The sequence below is a fragment of the Orcinus orca genome, chromosome 11 (genome assembly GCF_937001465.1).
Source record: "Orcinus orca chromosome 11, mOrcOrc1.1, whole genome shotgun sequence".
NCBI classification, from domain to species: Eukaryota; Metazoa; Chordata; class Mammalia; order Artiodactyla; family Delphinidae; genus Orcinus; species Orcinus orca.
In genome coordinates, this window is record NC_064569.1 from 998,058 (window position 1) to 1,020,869 (window position 22,812).

The 22,812-nt window shown below is 45.2% G+C and overlaps 1 protein-coding gene and 1 long non-coding RNA gene across 7 annotated transcripts in view; one reads left to right on the top strand and one right to left on the bottom strand.

Annotated features, from left to right (window-relative positions):
• Window positions 1-1,344: 1,344 nt before the first annotated feature.
• BCL2L13 (BCL2 like 13) overlaps window positions 1,345-22,812 on the bottom strand; it is a 66,755-nt gene continuing 45,287 nt past the window's right edge. For 2 of the 6 annotated variants that reach the window (XM_049694849.1, XM_004286267.4), the window contains 2 exons: window positions 18,995-19,138; window positions 1,345-3,486 (listed from right to left, as the gene is read on the bottom strand). In XM_049694849.1, coding sequence (XP_049550806.1) covers window positions 2,737-3,486; window positions 18,995-19,138 — 894 coding nt within the window. In that variant the 3' untranslated portion in view covers window positions 1,345-2,736. Of the gene's footprint in view, window positions 3,487-12,006; window positions 12,142-18,994; window positions 19,139-22,812 lie in introns of those variants that run through there. The other 4 variants (XM_033417398.2, XM_033417399.2, XR_004480215.2 and 1 more) reach the window with 3 other exon arrangements.
• Window positions 3,484-7,036, top strand: LOC125960536 (uncharacterized). The gene is made up of 2 exons (XR_007470296.1): window positions 3,484-4,669; window positions 4,841-7,036. It is a non-coding gene; the product is annotated as an uncharacterized LOC125960536 (long non-coding RNA).

The window sequence follows — 22,812 nt, forward strand, 5'->3', positions numbered from 1 at the left end:
AAACAGACATAAGAAATTAAGAGAAGAGGGGAAAAAATCTTACCTACAATACCTTTCATTTCTATAAAACATCTCTTAAAATAATTTAAAAATTCTACGGGTATGACATTTGTCCCCATGCCAAAGCCTTCAGGGAAAAGGCAAGGAACAGGCACAGCTTTTATATTAGCAGGAATCAGCAAGAGCCTGAGGAAATGAATTTCTATGGGAAATGAACAGGGGCGGTTCACACCCAGGGAGAGAGAACAGGCGAGCGGAGGATCAGCCTCTGGGAACCAGATGGTCAGCAGATGGCTTTTCATCTAGAAGGCTCTCTGGGGGTGGTGCTGATGGCCGTAAGGCACGCTGGGACTGACTGGTTTCTGAGGCCCCGGAGTTGTCACCACTTTACTCCAGAGAACATAAACTAGCATTCTTTAATCCTGGTATTTTTCTCAAGAAACCTTCAGTGGCTTTTGCCAAGTGATCAGAAATCATTACATTCAATACAGCAGTTAAGAGTTCTGCAGGACGTACCAACACAGCAGTTCAAACGAGGGTGACGAGTCTGAGTTCCACACCTGCGTCCCACCATCATCCTCCCTCTACCTTAGACTCAGATGTTCCAGTCCCACCAAAAAGGGGGTGGGCACCTGAGAAGGCAGTTTTTAACGTCACAGCAAAACATGGGAGCCACTACCACCACAGTCCTTACTAGGCGCTCCCTCCTCCTGTCCACAACCAGAGGGGACGCTGAGGTCCTCCTATCACTCGGGAACCCCGTGCTTGAAGGCCACGCTGTCTGGGTCACTGCTGAGTAAAGCGTGGCCCCGCCTTACCCCTCCGCCGTGGAGAACGCAGACCTCAGCCTCCGCAGCGCAGACCTCCCGCCAGCCGCCCTCCCGCCAGCAGCTAAGAAACGAACCGGCTCCTGTTACTGCTTCAGTGCGTTCAGCCAATGGGCTTGAGGATCCAGAGTTTACATGTAAACACTGGAAAGAGAATATTCTATCATAAAAGGGAAGAGAATGAAGACAACTCAGCAGTTCGCTCTTCCCCTACGAAGCACCAGTGCTGCAGTCGGAACACACGAGGAAAACCCCACTTCCCTCACCTCTGGCTCCTCAGTGAAGGACACCAAGACCCTGACCAACATCCCTCCCCAACGAGACCCAAAAACTCAGAACGCACGATACACTGCCTGGTAAAGCTGCACACGCGCGCGCGCGCACACACACACACACACACACACACACACACACTCTCCAGACCTTTCTGACCAACTTCTAAACAGTATCGCTTTAGGAAGAATATTTAATTTAAAAAAATAAATTTAAAAAATTAAAGCACATTTAGAACATCAAGTTTTGGTGATCAGGATAGGTAAAGTAATTTTATTACAAATTTCAGGATTTAAAAAGTAACCTGTTACATTTACTAGGATAAATCTGAGATGACCTGTCTCAAGCACGTGTGTCCCCATCCGTGACAGTGACCTCAGGCATGATGAGACGCGGTCCACCCGTGAGGGATGCTGTCAGCGGATGAGGCTACGCTGAGTCTCCACGGGCACGTGCTGACCGTGATCATTACGGTTTGTCACTCTGGCATTTGGGCCGTGACGAGCTCAGTGTGAGCCTCCGTTATGGAACTCTGAAAGCCAAGCTAGACCCTCAAGGGCAGCCTCTCTTTCCTGCTTTTTACTTCAATGATATTTAGGAGACTTTGTGTACTGAATGAGAGTTATGATTCCCCAGTCTGTAAGCCCACATGTGGAAACCCTTATCAACTGGCAAGAGACCGCCGAGGAGCGGCCTGACTGGGAAGGAGGCTGAGGCCAGAACCTGGGAATCCCGCTAGTCCAGGTCACGGACAGCGATGCCCAGCAAGAGAGACGCTGCCGGCTGGCGAGTCCCCGTCGGCTCAAGGGTGCCCACAGACAAAAGGGCTGCGAGCAACCTCGACAGGCCAGCTAAGCCACCCTCCAGCTTCCGACGCGGAGACAAACTTGCCCCGCAGTCACGGACAGGGGCCCCAGGTCTCTTCCGTCTCGTACGTTTAAAGACTAAAGGCAGCATCTTTACAAGGGGAACTGCGGGAAGCATCGGGCGAGCCCTCTGCACGGGGCCTCGGGGCACCCTGGGGCGAGGCGAGCAGGGCAGTACCTGAGAGGCGGCTGAGACCCAGCAGAGCACCTGGGCTGCGGGACTGAGGGCGGGAAGAACAGAGGAGCTGAGACTCCAGGCAGGAGTGCGCCAGCAGCCGAGGGGCCCACAGCCACGCCCTCCTGCCTGGGGTCTGCCCCCCAGGCGCCCCCATGGGGACCCTCTCGCTCTGAGACTGTGGCTCTCACGGGATGACGTTATCCCCGGGGGACGTTTGGCAACACGGGGAGACACGTGGGGTGGGGCTGCCACCACTGGGGAAGGCGCTACAGGGCTGGTGGGCGGAGGCTGCGCACCCTACAGGGCACAGGCCCCAGGCCCGGGAGCTACCCAGGGGCTGTGGACGCCAGGCGGGGGGCACTTTACACACAAGACCCTGAACCTAGCAGGCGCCCAGGCCTGGGACCTCCAATCAGACCACTGTGCGCAGCCTCCAGCTCAAGCCCTAACACGTGGGTCGGCCCCCTGCCCTGCGGACCCAAGTCCTCCTGACCCCGGAGTGTCCAAGGGATGTCCAGCTAGCTTCTGGCCGCTCCAGTCCAGTCGACACAACTAAAACCTTACACCTTTTTGTGTTCTCTCTCCGAAAAATCTACTTCCTTCTCAGAGCCAGTGCCACCCCAACTGCCACCGCCAGGATGGCAACAGCGGCGGCTGCCCCCCCGAGGAGCAGGAGGGACTTGCCCTCAGGCGGCGGGCCAGCCTCCTCGGGGCCGCCCGGGGAGGGCCCTGCGCCCAGCCCCCCCCACCCGCGGACCGCCTGCCCTCCACCCGGCGGGGCTGCTGGGGGCTCCACCGGGGGCTCTAGCGGCGGGACCCCCTCCTGCTCCAGTTCGGCAGCTCCGGACCTGGCCGCTCCCGCCTCTTCTTCAGCGAGTTCCACGAACAGAGATGTCGTGGGACTGGCTGGCTGGCCGGCCGACCCCTCGGGGCCAGGCTCCCCGGCCGCCATCAGGGCAGAGGCCGCCACAGCCGCCGCCTCCGCGCCCTCGGGAATCTCCTCTTTCTCCACGTGCACGATGTCAGAGTTGGAGGAGTTGTTCTCACTCTTCTCTCCAGCCCCGTTGCTGTCCAAGCTCTTGACTTCTTCGGGGTCCACTGTGACCTGCTGCCACGACTCGGGACCCAGGGACACCGGTGGGCTCTCGGTGCGCCAGCTCTGGCTGCTGGACAGCGACACGGGGAAGCCCTCGGCCTGCCAGGACGCTGTCGCGGTCGTCGGAGACTCCGGGGGGCTGGCGAGCGTGGAGCCGCCACTGGGCAGGATGTAGATGTCGTTGCTGTCCTCCGCGGCGCCCGCGGGGCGCTCCTCGTCCTCTGGCTCCAGGGCAAAGACAGCGCCCTAGGAGATGAGGGGGGCGGTCAGTGCAAAGAAGGGGAAACAGACCTAAAATAAATGTAAATCTGGAGGCAGCCCCTTTCCTAAACTGAACTTCCAGGGATAAATGCACTGTATAAACCTACAGTTTTTGGACTGAACATGTTTGCTTGTAGACCAACACAGGGGAAGAATTTTTAACAAGACGATCCTCTGACCAGTTTCTTCAAAGCTGAAAAAGCAAAAAGCTGATTTATATTCTAATCAATTTATACACATTTAATGCAATAAATAATGCAACACAGCGGAGAAAAAGGCAGGCAGCTTGTGCCCTAGGGATCTATCGCTCGGCCGGGCTGGTGCCGTCAGGAGCCCAGACAGGGAAGGACGCGCTTTGCTGGCAGCTGGGGAGGTGCAGGAGCCTGGCGGAGGGACGTGTGAGGGGCGGGGAAGAGCCACCGCCCAGCAGAGGCCCAGAAACGTCAGCCGGGGACGGGAAGCAGCCTGCCGTGACCAGGGAGGTGCCGGCAGCAGACGCCACGGCCCTGACTCAACGGCAAGGGAACGGTCATCGGCCACTCGGTCATGGATGAAGCCGCCCCGACGATGGGGAGGGTGCGGGGGACGCAGGCCTCCCGCCCTCCTGGCGGCGGGAGCCACACGGCAGCAACACGGCCACGGGCGCTCCAGGCTCCCTGCGGGGGCTGTGTCAGTTCCGGTCACAAGGAAGAACACGACTCAATTTTGGTTCTTGACAAATTCACCATCTAGACGTGAAGACCGACACAGGAGGCACACATTTCACCGCGACACCGGCAGCCCTAAGGCAGGGGACACACGGGGACCAGGAGGTTCGTGGCGGAGACAGACGGGAAGTCACCCAGAGTCTGGACGACACCCGCAGATGCTACGGAGTCTGCAGAGCATATGCAAGCAAACCAATTTCCACTCTACTTTGTGGTTACGGTGCCGTTTATACGAAGCAGAGTAGTTCTGCTCTGTGATCCGGTCACACTCGAGTTGTCTGGAGATAAGCAATATGGTCCCTTGTGTCCCCTATCCTTAGACTCACATCTGCAGCCGACGGCCTGAGGGTCAGAGAGATCCACGTGCTCACCAGTGGGAACTCCCACCAAGGGCTAAAAACAGAACCTCCAACAGCAAGAACTGATTTAAAAAGCAAAACAAAGGAACCATAATAAAACAGGTAAAAATTTTAATCCTCAGAAAGGAGACCTTTGCTACCTTTTATTTAGGGCTCGAAGCCAAAACAAGTGAAATGGAAATTTCACAAGTTGCATCGTGAAGAAATGAGGGAAAAGTTAACAAACTAAAACAGAATTTAGCGTAAAACTACTGTTCTCTTTATTTTTAACAGCTCAAGGCTGAGAGTCAGGAACATTCTTCATCCCGTATCTGGAAGACTTCTTCATCCAACCAAGATACTGGATCAACACGGTTGTCAAGTGACAACTCTGGGGGACGATATGGCCCCAAAGCCAGTCAGACTTAGTTGCCTCTTTCCTTGCTGTCATGGACTCTCTACCTTACGACTTATTTCTGTATTTTGGACGTGATTATTTTAATGACGATTCACCAAAAATTTTGTGCTTTTATGTAAGAAGTTTTAAAGAAAGAATAGATGACCATTGAGACTTTCACTCCTGGTCATCTGAAGCAAAAATATAAAAATAGAGGCCTCTCCCTTGACTATTACTGTCATTAATGAAGACTAGGCTTTCAATAAAAGATAAAGCACTGTTTTGGGTAATACTTTACCTAAAACTTAGCACATTAGGGGACTAACATCTACAACTAGCCTTAGATCCATTCCAACAATTTAAATAATTTTTAGCACAAAATATGTATATTGCTGGAAACAGCTATCTCTTTAGTCCCACTGATACAAAAAACAGAAAGGAGTAACTTCAAGGGCTCAAAAATATAAAACGGATTGGGACCAACTAGAGTTTAAATATGCATGAAGGGGGAACTCCCTGGAGGTCCGGTGGTTGGGACTCCACACTCTCACTGCCAATCCTTGGCTGGGGAACTAGATCCTGCAAGCCGCACGGCGTGGCCAATAAGTAAATAAATATGTACAAAGAATCAGAAAACTATGTTTTGTTTAAACACATGAAGCCCAGTGAGATCAGGTAACTTGCCCAAGGTCCCTCAGCTGCTGTGAGAACTGGACGCCAGTGTCCTTTTGAAGATTTTACTGAAATTAATTCATTTCACTTTCACAGATAAGGAAACTAAAGCAACTGAGATGGGTAAGTAATTGGCCTGAAGTCCAAAGCTGGGACTGGATCTAACCAGGCCGTTCACCTGCAGGGCCCACGCTTTCGTCAACTGTGCTCCCCTAACGCTCAAGCCCAAGGCTCCCCCCAACCCCAGACTTCCACACTGGTGCTTTTTCCTCAGTTTACAGCAAGAAGCAAATGGAAAAGGTTATTCTTGGTGTTTTCGTCAAGCAAATACACAAAGATATATTCATGAAACCCTTCAAAGAAAAAGGGAAGTAGAGAAGAAACAAATACGGAGGTAAAGGGACTCTTGTAGAATAAACGTAAGATAAAATGTAAGCGTAACCTTGGTTTTAGTGGTAGGAACGAAGTAAAAACAGCTTGGAGATCACTCAAAGAACCATTTCAAAGTGTGCGGCAGTGCTTCACCACGTCTGTATTAACCACATTTGCTTCGAGTTTTGTTTTGGTTCACACCAGTTACAAATTATTCTGCCACTTCAAGCAGTGTTTCACACACAGGGTCACAGCGGCCAATGAACTTAACTGTTCCAGCCGAGGACACCGGGGCCAACTCCCAAGACCCCACTCCCTGGTAGCTCAGAGACCCACGTCCCCTGGAGTGTACCAGCCAACCCGTATCATTACGATCTCTCTCTCAAGTATTCACCGGAAAAGACAAACACAGATACCTTGCTTCTCTACATTCAGTCAAACAGGGTACTAACGACCAAATGCCTCTTAGATCGCTATTAACCTAAAATAAGAAAAGAGAGGGAATTCCCTGGTGGTCCAGTGGTCAAGACTCCACACTTTCACCACCAAGGGCCCGGGTTCGATCCCTGGTCGGGGAACGAAGACCCACAAGCCTTGAGGCGCAGCCAAAAAAATAAAAATAAAACAAAAACAACAAAAAACCCCAAAGAAAATACTGTGAGAGAGACTCAGAGAAGTAACTTTCCACCTAATGTGATGACCAAGACCACAAAGAATACATTTTAAACACAGTGCAGTACACACGCACACTCACACATAAAATAAACAGATCTCATTAAACACTAAACCAAACCCTTACTACACTGAAACTACTTCAGTTGCAAAACCCACTTAACTGATTTTAGATCACAAACTATGTGTCACCTCCCACACTCTGTTCTAACCAGTTCTGACCTAAAAGTTCCCAAGAGTCAGTCTTCAAACGTCCTTGATGAAAACAAACATAAACTTTTTGAGGTCTGCAGTTCTTAAAACAGAAATGAGAAGCTTCAAGTCGGAAAAAATAGACAAAAATTTATTTATTTATTTTTGGTACGTGGGCCTCTCACTGCCGTGGCCTCTCCCGTTGCGGAGCACAGGCTCCGGACGCGCAGGCTCAGCAGCCACGGCTCACGGGCCCAGCTGCTCTGCGGCAACTGGGATCCTCCCGGACCGGGGCACGAACCCACGTCCCCTGCATCGGCAGGAGGACTCCCAACCACTGCGCCACCAGGGAAGCCCCCAAAATTAATTTTATTCAAACTATTTAATATTATTACAGATGACATTTCCCCCAGTAATCTTTCATGTAATCTAAATGTTTCACAGTAAGTATTTAGGTTAGCACATGCCGCAGGAGAAAACCCAGGAGAAGCCCGCCCCACGGTGGCCCCTTGCGGGCTCGCAGGCCTACTAGCAGCGGGAGCTGGGCTGTCCCGGCTCATACCCGGCTGTGCCTGACTGCTGCCCGGCAAAGACAGTCACCACCAAAACTCGAAGGAAACTTCAGACTCGAGAAGCGGAAAAACACACACTCTTAGGGACACATCTGAAAAGCTGATATTTGTAAAAATGTACTGTTTTCACAGAACACTTTTTTGCACCATCATTTTTGTGAGCTACAGAAGCTGCTCTTCCATACTGTAATTGATGAAACTGAGGCTCAGCGAAGTTAAATGAATTCCCCCCAAAACTCAGGGCTAATATTTGGCAGAGCTGGGGCCACAAACAAATTGTGATTCCAATCTCAACGCCCATACTCTGGCCAGGGAGAAAATAAGGTAGAAGGCAAGCAAACAAGCGTGCGTGCACACACATACCCCCGCTACCCTGCAGTCCCAGCACCAACAGTAGCAGACAGTCACTCTCCACTTCTCTCTCTGGAAAGCTGGCCGCCAGCGGACATGTGCTCCTGACTGCGCCCCAGCGACCCCGGCCTCCTCCTGTCCTCCGAGCCCCGTAACACAGCCACCTCACAGCACAGAACATGCCACCCCGCCCTGCCCTGAGCCCAAGGAGGGCCCATTTTACTCAGCTTCTGGGTGGCAGCGCCTGGCGGAGGGGCACAGCACCCACAATCAGCTAAGGGTTACTGGGTAGAAAACCGACACTGTAACTGCGGAGCGCTGGGGGCTCAGTGTGCACAAAACTGAGAAGCAAAACCTTCCGAGGGACTTGCAGCTTCCCCGTGGAAGGACCTGGACGTCTCCACTCCACCCCGAAGTGGGTTAAAAAGCTGAATGACCAGAAATCTCAAAGACTGTAAGAGAAGAGAGGTGATGCCACAGGGCAAACCGCTGTCCCGAGGCTGGAGACGGATGGGCGGGGCTGGGGGTCACCGGGGGACCAGTCCCAGGGAGGCCCTGCAATTCTGAGATTCACCTCTACCCCCCTGGTTCCCTGCTCCCGGGCGAGGGGGAAAATGAGCCCTGATCTTCCTGACAAGCTGTGTCCTCAGGGGGAACCAGTTAACCACAGCCTAACTGCCCAAGAGGAAGGAAAATACTCGCCGGCAGCCCACTTCAACCTTCCAGTCCTGCCCCATGTAAAGGAGGAGAGAGACACAGAAACTCTGGCCAAATTCACGGGGGGGCACAGGCTCACCCACAGAGCCTAGTCACAGGACTCCAACGCGCCCGCCACACACCTCGCCACCACGTCACTGAGGCCTATTTACCTTTTACCCAGGACATCATGTCCGGCTATCCAGAAAAAATGACAAGGCAAACCAAAGGCAGAAGAAAAACACGCACACATTTGAAAAGAGGGAGCAAGTATCAGAACCAGACATGGTAGGGATGCTGGAACTATCGATCAGGAATTTAACACAACTATGATTAATCTGCTAAAGGCTCTAACGGATAAAGCAGACAGCACACAAGAGCAGATGGGCAATGTCAGCAGAGATGGAAATCCTAAGAACCAAAAAGAAAAAATGCTAGAGATGTAAACACAACACCACGGAGCAGAAATGAAGAACGCCCCCCCCCCCCTTTTGGCCATGCCGAGCAGCTTGCAGGACCTTAGTTCCCCAACCAGGGATTGAACCCAGGCCCTGGCAGTGAAAGCGCCGGTCCTAACCACTGGACCACCAGGGAATTCCCATGAAGAATGCCTTTGATGGCCTTATTATTAGATTCCACACTGCAGAGGAAAGAACCTCTTAGCTTGAAAATGTCTCGACAGAAACATCCCAAACTGAAAGGCAAAGACAACAAAGACGGGGGAAAGAAAACAACAGGGCATCCAAGGACTGTGGGACAACTACGCAAGGTGTAACACACACACCTGGAACACGGAAGGAGAAGAAAGGAACAGGAGAAAAATATCTGTAACGATAATGACTAAGAATGTCCCTAAATTAACGTCAGACAGCAAACCACAGATTCAGGAAGCTCAGAGAACACCAAGTACAATAAGTGTCCAAAGAACTACACCTAAGCATGTCATTCTCAAATTACAGAAAATCAGAGGTAAACAAAAAATTCTGTGACAAGTCAGAGGAAAAAGTATCTTACCTAGAGAGGAACAAAGATAAGAATTACATCTAGCTTCTCACCAGAAACCAAGCAAGCAAGGAGAGAGTGGAGGGGAACATTTAAAGCGTTGACAGAAAAAACCTACTGACCTAGAATTCTGTTCCTGAGAAGTTATCCTTCAAAAATGAAGGAGAGGGTGTGGAGAACAGGGAACCCTCCTGCACTGTTGATGGGAATGTAAATTGATACAGCCACTATGGAGAACAGTATGGAGGTTCCTTAAAAAACTAAAAATAGAACTACCATACGACCCAGCAATCCCACTACTGGGCATATACCCTGAGAAAACCATAATTCAAAGAGTCATGTACCACAATGTTCACTGCAGCACTATTTACAATAGCCAGGACATGGAAGCAACCTAAGTGTTCATCGACAGATGAATGGGTAAAGAAGATGTGGCACATATATACAATGGAATATTACTCAGTCTTAAGAAGAAACGAGGGCTTCCCTGGTGGCGCAGTGGTTGAGAATCTGCCTGCTAATGCAGGGAACATGGGTTCGAGCCCTGGTCTGGGAAGATCCCACATGCCGCTAGGCCACTAGGCCCGTGAGCCACAACTACTGAGCCTGCGTGTCTGGAGCCTGTGCTCCGCAACAAGAGAGGCCGTGATAGTGAGAGGCCCGCGCACCGCGATGAAGAGTGGCCCCCGCTCGCCACAACTAGAGAAAGCCCTCGCACAGAAACGAAGACCCAACACAGCCAAAAATAAATAAATAAATAAATAAAATATTAAAAAAAAAAAAAAAAAAAGAAGAAACGGAATTGAGTTATCTGCGAAGAGGTAGATGGACCTAGAGTCTGTCATACAGAGTGAAGTAAGTCAGAAAGAGAAAAACAAATACTGCATGGTAACACATATATATGGAATCTAAACAAACGGTACTGATGAACCTAGGGGCAGGGCAGGAATAAAGACGCAGACATAGAGAACGGACTTGACGGGGAAGGGTAAGCCGGGACGAAGTGAGAGAGTGGCATGGACATACATGCACTACCAAACGTAAAACAGCTAGCGGGAAGCAGCCGCATAGCACAGGGAGATCAGCTCGGTGCTTTGTAACCGCCTACAAGGGTGGGATAGGGAGAGTGGGAGGGAGGCTTAAGAGGGAGGGGATATGGGGATATATGTATGCATATAGCTGATTCACTTTGTTGTACAGCAGAAACTAACACAACATTGTAAAGCAATTATACTCCAATAAAGATATTAAAAAAAGAAAGAAAAATAAAAATTAAGGCAAGACATGTGATCTTAAAAAGAAATGTATTAAGTTGTACAAGTAAGAATATACAAAAAACCCCTGGATTCTACACTTCATATGGGTGAGTGTGTGGCTGTGAATTATATCTCAATAAAGTAAACTATTCACAAACACACCACACACACACACACACACACACAAGGGAGAAATAAAGATTTTCTCAGACAAGCAAAGACTGAAGGAATTGCTAGTAGACATGCCTTGTAAGAAATGTTAAAAGAAGTTCTTTAGAGAAGGATAATGATATAAGTCAGAAACGCAGATCTACACAGAGAAAGAGAGGCCACTGAGGAAGAAGTAGGTGAAGGGAGAATAAAAACTTATTTTTCTTATTCTTAATTGATCTTCCAGATAACAGCTGCTCCAAGTAATAACAGCAACAATGTATTCGATTATGTGTGCTTATACAAGTGACATGAATGACAGCAGTGACACAAGGGATGCTCTTACAAGGTACTCACTCACTCACAGTGCGCGTGAAGCAGTACAGTGTTACCTGAAAGTGGACTTGGATTAGTTGTAAACGTATATGGCAAACTGTAGGGCAACCACTTAAAGAGGTAAAAAGAGAAATGTAATGGACATGCCAAGAAAGGAGAGAAAATGGAAACACACAACATCCTCAATTAAAACCACAAAAGGCAGAAAAAGAGTGGGGGACAAAAACTGGAACAAAGAATAAGGGCAACAAGTAGAAAACAATGACAAATATGATAGATATTCATCTAATTACATCAATAATTACTTTGGGGCTTCCCTGGTGGCGCAGTGGCTGGGAGTCCGCCTGCCTATGCAGGGGACACGGGTTTGAGCCCTGGTCTGGGAGGATCCCACATGCTGTGGAGCAGCTAAGCCTGCGCACCACAGCTGCTGAGCCTGCACTCTGGAGACCGCAGGCCACAACTACTGAGCCCGTGTGCCACGACTGCTGGGGCCTGCACACGTAGAGCCCGTGCTCTGCACAAAGAGAGGCCACTGCAGTGAGAGGCCCATGCACTGCAGCGAAGAGTAGACCCCGCTCGCCACAACCAGAGAAAGCCCACGTGCAGCCAAAAATAAAAATAAATAATTTAAAAAATAATAATAATAATTACTTTGAACATCAATAGTGTAAACACACCAACTACAAGAAAGACATTGTCAGACTGGATGAAAAAATAAGATCCGACTGTCTGCTGTGTCTAAGAAACTCGCTTCACGTAAAGACACAGACGCGTTAAGAGTAAACTGACCATGCAGACACTCGTCAGAGGCAAGTGGGAGCAGCCACCAGCCGGGCCCTCTCGAGCTGTTGCCCGCGGCCGCCAGGCAGTTTACACTGCTTCTTCGTCACAGGGGAGTTTCAACTGCAGAAACGGTACATCCCACTATCAGACAAAGAGAAGGAAAAGATGACAAGAGAACCGTTCAAACCATTTAAGTACCAAAACCTAAAAGGTGCAGCTTTCCTGAGTGGTAAGAGGAGAGGAATGTTCACGGAAGACGTGCTCATCTGTGTGCCTGCTGTGCCACTGAGGGTCAGGACAGGGGCTGGGGGCCCTGGAAACAACCCACTGCTACCTGGAAAAACCTGACAAGGACCTTGGCTGTGCACTTGAGCTTGATATCATCCTGATTCTGAGAAGGCTTACTGTATTTTGGATGGGTTTCTTTTGGGAGGCGAAACATTCCAGAAAAGTGTCCCTAAAGCACGTGAGCAAGCTGATCTGGTACAGGGGCCACGCCACGAGCGCCTCATGTCCCCGTGGACCAAGTGGCCACTGTCCTGTGTGCGGAATCCACAGAGCAACAAAGCTGATATGCTGATGAAAGAAAATATCCTCAGCTTGGTGACTGATTATCTTGTATAATAATAATAGAACATTTCAGGGACTTCCCTGGTGGCGCACTGGTTACGAATCCGCCTGCCAATGCAGGGGACACGGGTTAGAGCCCTGCTCCGGGAAGATCCCACGTGCTGCGGAACAGCTAAGCCCGTGCGCCACAACTACTGAGCCTGCGCTCTAGAGCCCGCGAGCCACAACTACTGAAGCCTGCGTGCCTAGAGACCGTGCTCTGCAACAAGAGAAGCCACCGCAATGAGCAGCCCACGCACCGCAACGAAGAGTAGCCCCTGCTCGCCACAACTAGAGAAAGCCCGCACGCAGCAACGAAGATCCAATGCAGCCAAATAAATAAAATTTTTAAAAAAAAAAGAACATTTCAGAACCAACACCTTTACAACTGTAATTTTTTTCCCTGTTCTTATTCCTCTTTTCTGTTTTATTTTCGTTCTATATATGACCTTGATATAGCTTTTTCCTGCTCACAACTGGTTTAATTTCTTCTTGAAAATATATGACCTATGACTGTTTTGAGTAGTATTTCATATTAAACACACACATATCATTTATAAACCATCTGTGATTGATACTGTTAAGAGGAAAACCTAGCAATCGTTAAAATGTTTACCAAAGAAAATATAGCTGAAATGTTAGGTCGAATCCTCAGTCCCATAATATAGTGTGGTTTGGTCTTCAAAGTGCTGGGGAAAAAACCCCTACAAAACTATATTTAGTTGATTATACGACAGTCTATATGAGCTAATGTGTTCTAATGTATCACATAAAAGTGTATTTGGAAATAATAGAAGAAAGTAAAGTCTGTACTATTATATAATATCCAAGGTAAAACACTCACAGCTCTTAAGAAATTTGTAATGCCACGTTTACTGGATCAATTTATGCTACACAACGATACCGAACAATCCCTTCAACTATCAGAAAGCTATGTCAGAAAAGGCTTTTCCCTAATACCTACTGCTCAATAGTAAGCCACCTTCTCAAAGTATTAATGAGGTTTATTTATATAGTTAAAATTCTAATATTGTTTAAATACCAATATTTTACTAGTTATTGTTTTATAATCTAGTAAGTCTTCGTTTAGATACTTAATGCTTTGTTAACTATGGTTTTATATTTCTAAGTATTTAAACCTTGAATTTGATCATTGTTGTGTATACTTTTTTTTTTTTTTTTTTTTTTTGCGGTACGCGGGCCTCTCACTGTTGTGGCCTCTCCCGTTGCGGAGCACAGGCTCCGGACGCACAGGCTCAGCGGCCATGGCTCACGGGCCCAGCCGCTCCGCGGCACGTGGGATCTTCCCAGACCGGGGCACGAACCCGTGTCCCCTGCATCGGCAGGCGGACTCTCAACCACAGCGCCACCAGGGAAGCCCCTGTTGTGTATACTTTTAATGAAACATGGGGACCTCCCTGGTGGTCCAGTGGGTAAGACTCTGTGCTCCCAATGCAGGCGGCCCAGGCTCGATCCCTGGTTGGGGAACTAGATCCTGTATGCATGCCACAACTAAAAAGTCTGTGTGCCACAACCAAGATCCCACATGCCGCAAGAGCCGGTGCAGCCTAAATAAATAAATAGTTAATGAAACGTGGAACGTATTTTATTATAAAGGGGAAAGTACCAAATACTTCACTGTTTATATCCAGAGAGTTTAAAGCCTGAGATAAGAAAGCTATCATTAAACAACAAATTCAAGAGATGCTCAAACTGGTTTACCACTGAAAGAAGACCTGTGAAAATAGGTTAGGCAGGTATGCAGATTGGTTGTCTCCCTCCTTGCCATTCTCACCGCACATCACATCTGAAGCACCCGGATGGGTCATCAAATGAGAAATTTAGCATTACACACTGAGAGCGCTGGAAACACTGGTCTTCACGTTTCCATTTTCCCTCTCCCAGCCCTGCAGCATGTTACTCACCTGGTTTTAATGCTACACAAATATTCACAGTCTCATGCCTATTTGCTTTGGATGCTGTGTGCCGAGCTGTAACAAGATGTTGTTTCTTTTGTTATCTGTATACAGCTGCTTGCTTTAAATTAGTAGATTCTCAAATAGCTTTCCCTGCATGTCTAAAATACAAATACTGCATGTTAAAGGAAGGAAGGAAGGGAGGGAGAGGGAGTAGCTACATTAATTTCACACAGAGCAGATTTCAGAGCAAGGAAACTTATCAGGGATGAAGAGGGGTGTTATATAATGATAGAGGGGTTAAACCTCCAAGAAGATGTAATAGTCTTTGATATGTACACACCTAACCAAAGAGCTGCAAGAGAAACAGATGAATCCACCAAGACAATGGGAGACTTCAACAGCCTCCACCAGAAATGGACAGCTCCAGCAGGCAGACAACCAGCAGGGTACAATGGACACCTACAGACTACTTCCATCCAACCACAGCGGACACACCTGCTTCCCAAGCTTACGTGGAATATTCACCCAGACCAAATTCTGGGACATGAAACATACCTTAACAAATTTAAAAGAACAGAATTATACTATGCCTGCTCTCAAACCGCAATGGAATGCAACTAGAAATCAATAACAGAAAGACAGCTAGAAAATCCTCAAGTACTTGGAGATTAAACAATATATTTCTAAATAAAACATGGGTCGAAGAATAAATCTCAAGAAAAATATAAAAAATCTTTTGGGGCTTCCCTGGTGGCGCAGTGGTTAAGAGTCCGCCTGCCAACGCAGGGGACACGGGTTCGTGCCCCGGTCCGGGAAGATCCCACATGCCGCGGAGCAAATGGGCCCGTGAGCCATGGCCACTGAGCCTGCGCATCCGGAGCCTGTGCTCCGCAACGGGAGAGGCCACAACAGTGAGAGGCCCGCATACAGCAAAAAAAAAAAAAAAAAAAAAAATCTTTTGAAGTAAATTAAAATACAACTTATTAAAATTTGTGTGAGACAGTGAAAGCAGTGCTTAAGTGGAAAGTTACAGCATTGAATGCATATATTAGAAAAGAAGAAAGATCAAAAATCAATCATCTAAGCCTCCACCTTAGGAAACTAGAAAAAGCAGAGTAAATTAAATCCAAAGTAAGCAGAAGAAAAGATAATAATAAAAATAGAGCAGAAATCAATGAAATTGAAAATAGGAAATCAATAGAGAAAATCAACAAAACCAAAAACTGGTTCTTTGAGAAAATAAATAAAATTAATAAGCCTCGGGACTTCCCTGGTGGTGCAGTGGTTAAGCATCCACCTGCCAATGCAGGGGACACGAGTTCAAGCCCTGGTCCAGGAAGATCCCACATGCTGCAGAGCAACTAAGCCCGTGCACCACAACTACTTAGCCTACGCTCTAGAGCCCGCAAGTCACAACTACTGAACCCGCAAGCCACAACTATTGAAACCTGCGTGCCTAGAGCCCGTGCTCCGCAACAGGAGAAGCTACCGCAATAAGAAGTACATGCACCGCAACGAAGAGTAGCCCCTGCTCGCCACAACTAGAGAAAGCCCACACACAGCAATGAAGACCCAACACAGTGAAAAATAAAGTAAAATAAAATAAAAAAGGAACTACAGACCCACACATTGCATAGACTTAAAGACAGGATATTTTTGAGACATTTGGAAATTTGAATGCTAACAGGATATTTGGTGATATGAAGAAATTATTTTTAATTTTTTTGTGATGTGACAATGGTATTGTGATTTAAAATTTAAAAAGAACCTTTATTTTTCAGAGACACATAGTGAAATCTTTACAGATAAAATTATAGGATGTCTGGATTTTGCTTCAAAATACTACTGTATTAAGAGTGGAAGTGACTAGGATGTGAATAAAGCATAACTGGCAGTAAATTAATGACTGCTAGAACTAAGTGATGGGGGTTCATTATACTCTCGTGTCTGTTTTCATATATATACAAAATTCTCCAAAAGAAAACTTTTTTAAAAAGTAAGTAGTGTAAGAGAATTAAAAAGATTAAAATCCACTGTACCTTCCTCCAAAAAAAGAAAATATGAATAGCTCTATGCCAACAAATCTGAAAATTTACGGATAATATTCTAGAAAGATTACCAAAAGTTGACAAGAAAAAACAGAAACCTTCCCTCAAAGAAAATACCAGGTGGTTTTGAAGGAATGTTATAGGAAGCAAGGCACAGATGATCTGAGTCTCATACAAACTGTTCCAGAGTACAGAAAAGGAGGAACCATTCTTCCCAACTCTAAATTCTTTTATGAAGCCAGCACACCCTTAAAACTGAAACCAAACAAGAAAAAGTACAGGCCAACCTCACTCATCGGGACTGATACAACTAAATGGTGGAACGATTAAAGGAAATTTAACTCACATTAACATCAGAAAAGACAAGGATGGATTCTAATACCAATTCTGTTAATATGGTGATGATTAGTGCAATACATTTTTTTAAAAAGATAGACTCATCAAGAAAAAAAAATTGACATTATTCACACATGGTGTGATTTTCTATGTAGAAAACCCAAAGGAGCCCAGAGATAATCAGAATAATAAGATAGTTGGACAAATCTGCTGGATATAAAGTCAATGTGGAAAAGCCAACTTGACAAAGGAGCCACAGTTATGCACGATGTTAACACTAGGCGAAACCGGGTGAAGGGCATGTGGGGATGCTTTATCTTTGTAACTTTCTTGTAAATCTAAAATTATTCCTAAATAATCTTATTTTAATAAATAATTTTTAAAATTAATAAGTCTGACAATATTAAGTGTTGGGGAGGAGGTACAACAACAAAAGTTCTCATATTTAAAAAGAAAAAGTCTTATATGCTGTTGACAGAGGGCAAGCTGGAAACCACTGTGGAAAACGCTGTGGCATCATCTTGTAAATCAGAACATGTCTATACTCTTGGAACCAGCAATTCTACTCCCAAGTATATCCCCAGAGAAACTCCTGCACATATGGATGAGACTCTTTCCAACAGCAGAAAGGAAGGAATGTCTACTGGCAAGCCTGTGGATAAATAAACTACAGATAAATTGTGACATATTTACACATGGAAACCAAACGCCCATCAACACATCAGCTTGGATCATGTGTTCTCAAAGGGGATGAAGTCGACGGTTAAAACTGGTCTGGGGAGATGTGAGCAATCTTAGATACTACAAAGGCCTGTCGCCCTCCAAAAGTCCCCAGTACCTAAACAGACTTATATCTGTGCTTTTAAAATTTCACGTGGGGAGGAAGGAGATGATAAGGATAAAAATGTCTAAAAAGGAACCTTAGGGGGGTGATAATGAAAAAAAAGTTGACAAATAATGACCTAGGTGAATCTTAAGAATACAACACTGGGGCTTCCCTGGTGGCGCAGTGGTTGAGAGTCCGCCTGCCGATGCAGGGGACACGGGTTCGTGCCCCGGTCCGGGAAGATCCCACATGCCGCGGAGCGGCTGGGCCTGTGAGCCATGGCCCACGCGCATCCGGAGCCTGTGCTCTGCAACGGGAGAGGCCACAACAGTGAGAGGCCCGCATACCACAAAAAAAAAGAATACAACACTGAATGAAAACAGCAAGTTACAGAAGAATACGTATGATACTATTTACATAAAGTTCCAAACATACAAAATAATATACTGTCTAGGGATATATACATATTAAAACTATAATTCAGAATAGAAGTTGCCCTTGTGAAGTAGGTAGGAACATGTGGATATCTAGGAGAGGTATATAAGGAGACTCAAAAGTGTTGACTGTGTTCTTTTCTTCAACTGGGAAGAGTAAATACGTAGGTGTTCATTTATTATTCCTCACCTCTAAAGTGTAAGTATATAAAAGTTATTATATACTTATTATATATTTTTTCTCAGTATATGTTATTATATACTTTTATATACTAAGTATATAGAAGTTATTTATACACTTTTTGCTAGTATGAAATGTTTCATAATTATAACCACTTAAAAATACCATACATGGGGACTTCCCTGGTGGCACAGTGGTGAAGACTCTGCACTCCCAATGCAGGGGGCCCACGTTCGGTCACTAGTCAGGGAACTAGATCCCACATGCATGCTGCAACTAAGAATTCACATGCCACAACTAAGGAGCCCGCATGACACAACTAAGGAGCCCATGTGCCGCAACTAAGGAGCTGGCGAGCTGCAACTAAGGAGCCCACCTGCTGCAACTAAGACCCAGCGCAACCTAATAGATAAATATTAAAAAAAACCACATATGAATTTAGGAGTAAAATCTTAATTTAACTTAAACTGCAAGAATAGTCTTTCCATTGATCACCATCCAATCACAATATTAAATAACACTGAACAATAATGTTAATGATATTTAACCTATGCTTTTAAAAACAACCATGAGGGGCTTAATTTTATTTTTCTTTTAAGATGATTAAAAAAAAAAACCAAAAAAAGCTTGAAAGTGCATACCCAGCCACCTTGCTGAATGATGTACTCGGCAGCATGGTCCTCCAGGAAAGTCACACCAAACTGCAGCAATGCACTCAAAGGTTCTTGACCACGTCTTGTCAACTCCAAAAGCATTTGCCGTAGCAAAATCAGAGGCACCAAAACCTTTAAGGCAAAGATGAGAGAGTAAAAAACAAACTGAAATTCTTACCGTTCATTTTATATGTTCAACTACTAGAAAATACACTCCAGTGTATCATAATGGAACTCCATTTTTATTATAATAAAGGAAATAAAATAGTGACCCCTACTGGAATTTTTGAGAATAATGCATGTATGTTTTATACCACGGGGTGGTAGAAATAATATTATATGAAAACAACCGGGCCTGTGTGTGTGTGTGTGCATGCGCGCGTGCATGCGTAACAACATATATACAGGAAATTCACTGAAGCATTATTTATAATAGCAAAAGACCGGAAACAACCCAACAGACCAAATTTTGGTCATCCAGTAAAATATCAAGTAGTTGTTAAAAAGCATAAGATCGTCCACTGCCCAATTACCGAGATTTACTTGCAGTGAAAAAAGATAAAGGAGAGTATGTACAATAATGGTACCATTATTATTAACACCACTGTTAACAGAACAAAACATCTACACACACGTTTGTATAACCCTATAGTATTTTTGAAAAATACCTAAGAAACTGGTGATAGTGGTAGCCTAAAAAGAGAAAAACTAGGTAAGTGGTGACAAGGGTGGGAAAGTATTTTCAAGTGTATGTCTCCTGTACTTTGTGCATTTTGTACCATGGCCTTTTATTCTATTTGAAAACAAGAACTTTCAAAACTATGAGCTATCTTATACAAGTCATCGAAAACCAGAGGTGTTATTATCACTCCTAACAACCTTATGGCTCAATATTTTAAAATCATAAAAATTTATTTCGGAGTCCCTAGTCCCTAACTGGAGTCCCTTTCCTTCCAAAAAAACCCCTGCATACTGAAAAGAACTAAGTACTTTCAATTAACTGTCTGCAGGCAGTCTCTTCTGTCTAAATCATCAAGAGGTCTCCACACAACTGGGAAGGACGTGAAAGGAAATGAAACCAATTCCAATTTCCTGTCACTGACCCGCCAAAGTCATAGCTGAGGGATTACAACACATTTCTGCAGAAGAGGACAAACAGAAAAGACAATGAGTTTATATCCTTACTAATATTCTTTGGTGGTTTTTTTTTTTAAGTAAAAGCAGCCCTGAAGGAATCTCTATCAAAGTCTGAAAGAAAAATGCGAAAAACACACATCTTCACTTTTTGATATTCTAAAAGAACTCCAGCCCAAAATGCAGTAAAAACCCCTACTTAGCACCAATGGAGGGGTATAGAGCTATAAAGAAGACTGTGTTAGGCTTTTTCTACAATCAGAAACCTGTAACACTTTTGAAAACAGAAATGAACACGGCTGTTCATCCAGCCTAGTATTCTGTCTCAGCTGGAGCAGGAGAGGAGCTTGTGAACCAGCCCTACAGACTCACATCACACCAGCTCCAAAGGCCTGGGATGTTCCATACCTCAAAACATTCTCATTTCCCATAATAATCTACGAACATGCATATTTTAAAGTTATTCATGTTTAAGCTCTATTACCTCTTAAAAAAATGAGTTGCAAATATTTCATACTTGCTATATAAAAATAATACTCTTATTTGTTCCAAATTTACCTCTTTCATGTATCAAATGTAGTTGCCCCCGTTTTACTATGTAATAATCTAGAGATAAATCTGTAATCCTCTTTCACTACTGTCTTTAGTCCTTAACCACATTCCCTCTCATTCACTATACTTTTTACGCTGAAATCTACTAATTTAGTCTGTTCTTCACATAGCAATTCCTCCACTGTTTTTATCGTTTAAGTTATCCTTTCCTGGATCTTCTCCATCAATTCCGCATTTTATTATCATGTGTACACCTGATATCTAAACCTAATCCATTGATTAGGTTTGAATGCCTTTGAAATATCTGCTTCAAAATAAAATTTAAGAGACGAGACATTATGTGTCACTCCGTGTGATGCCACAGGAAATAGAGACTACCACCACTGACACGGTCTTGCCACAAAGATTAAACCTGAATATGATCAGGCCTCTAGAGCAACCTACCAATGGAAAGGAGATACAGTCGGCCCTTGAACAGCATGGGCCTGAACTGGAGGAACCACGGATACTGAGGGCTAACTGTAAGTGATACGCTGAGTTTTCCCAACAGTAAATACTACAGTACTACCCCATCCGCAGTTTGGTGAATCCGCAGATGCAGAACTGCAGGTATGGAGGGATGCATGTATGAGGACAGGAGGGCCAACTTTAAGTTATATGAACATTTGCAGCTGGAGGGAGGGTCGGTGCCCCTAACCCCCGCATCGTTCAAGGGTCAGCTGTGCATGTTAGCTGGCATCTCAGTGATTCAGTCAATAAAATCCAGGAGGTAGAAAATTTAACAGAACAAATAATCTGTAAGTAATTAGAGAGAAAAAAAAAAACCCAAGAGGAAGAGTAAGTCTGCAAATTAAGAGACTTAGGTCACATATTATGTGATCATATGTACATGAAATGCCCGGAACAAGCAAATTCATAGACGGAGTCAAGCCATATGGCCAGGGGCTGGAAGGAATAGGAAATGGGGAGTGACTACTCTAAGGTATGGGGTTTCTTTCAGGGAAGATAAAAATGTTCTGGAATTAGGCAGTGGAGATGGCTGCACAACTCTGTGATTGTACTAAAACACATTAAACTGTATATTTCAGAAGGGTAAATTTTATGGTATATGAATTATATTTCAAAAAATCTTTAAAGACGAGACATATCAACCAAATACAATGCATGAGCCTTGCCTGGATCTCGATTCAAACACATCAGCTTAGGAAAAGACCTTTGTGAAACAACTGGGAAAATCTGAATACTGAATAAACAAACTATATGCTGATATTAGAATGACTGTTAATACCTGAGGTAATCATGGTATTCTCAGTTGTTAAAAAAGGGATATAATTATCCCTGGAAATACATACTAATGTATTTATGAGGTGTGCTTCAAGGTAATCTAGGGGTACAGTGTGGGGAACAGATGAAACAAGACCAGACACATGCTGAAAGCCGCCGAGGCTGAGGGACGGACACGGGTTTGTTACATTATTCGCTCCGCTTTGCGCACGCCTGACATTTTAATAATGAAAGATTTTAAAAGATGAGTGATGTAACATGCCAGTAAAACTTAACCAAGGCAAACAGTTCACTCCTCTCTAAAGTCTGTTTATTACATGTGAGCACTGTGCCCTAACACTCTAGCCTTTCCCTTTAATGGCCATTCTCCTCTTTTTCGATAAGCAGTTAAGTTCATAGGAAAACCAATTCCCATGAGGAAAAATTAAAGAACAACCTACAATTCTGAGATAACTACTATGGATTATTTAATGCTTTGGCACACATTCCAATTATTTTTCTTGGCATATACATACTATACAGCCTACATTTATACATGTACTTTAAAAAAATCATTCTATTAATATGGGTTTGTGACAGCTTTATTCCTCCACTTCTTTTGATCTATTTAAAGAGCATTATACCAAGATGCTTTTAAAATCCCTATACAGATGAACTGACATTCAGTTTGGAAACTTGACATGCTTGTGGACATTTTTTTTATTTGAGTCTTATGTACCTACCAGATAGCCATATTCATATAATGATGCTATACCAGAATTTTGCAAACATTCATGCAAAACATAAAATGCAAAATATGGGCTAATTGCTTAAATAAGCCAATCTGATTTTGACTG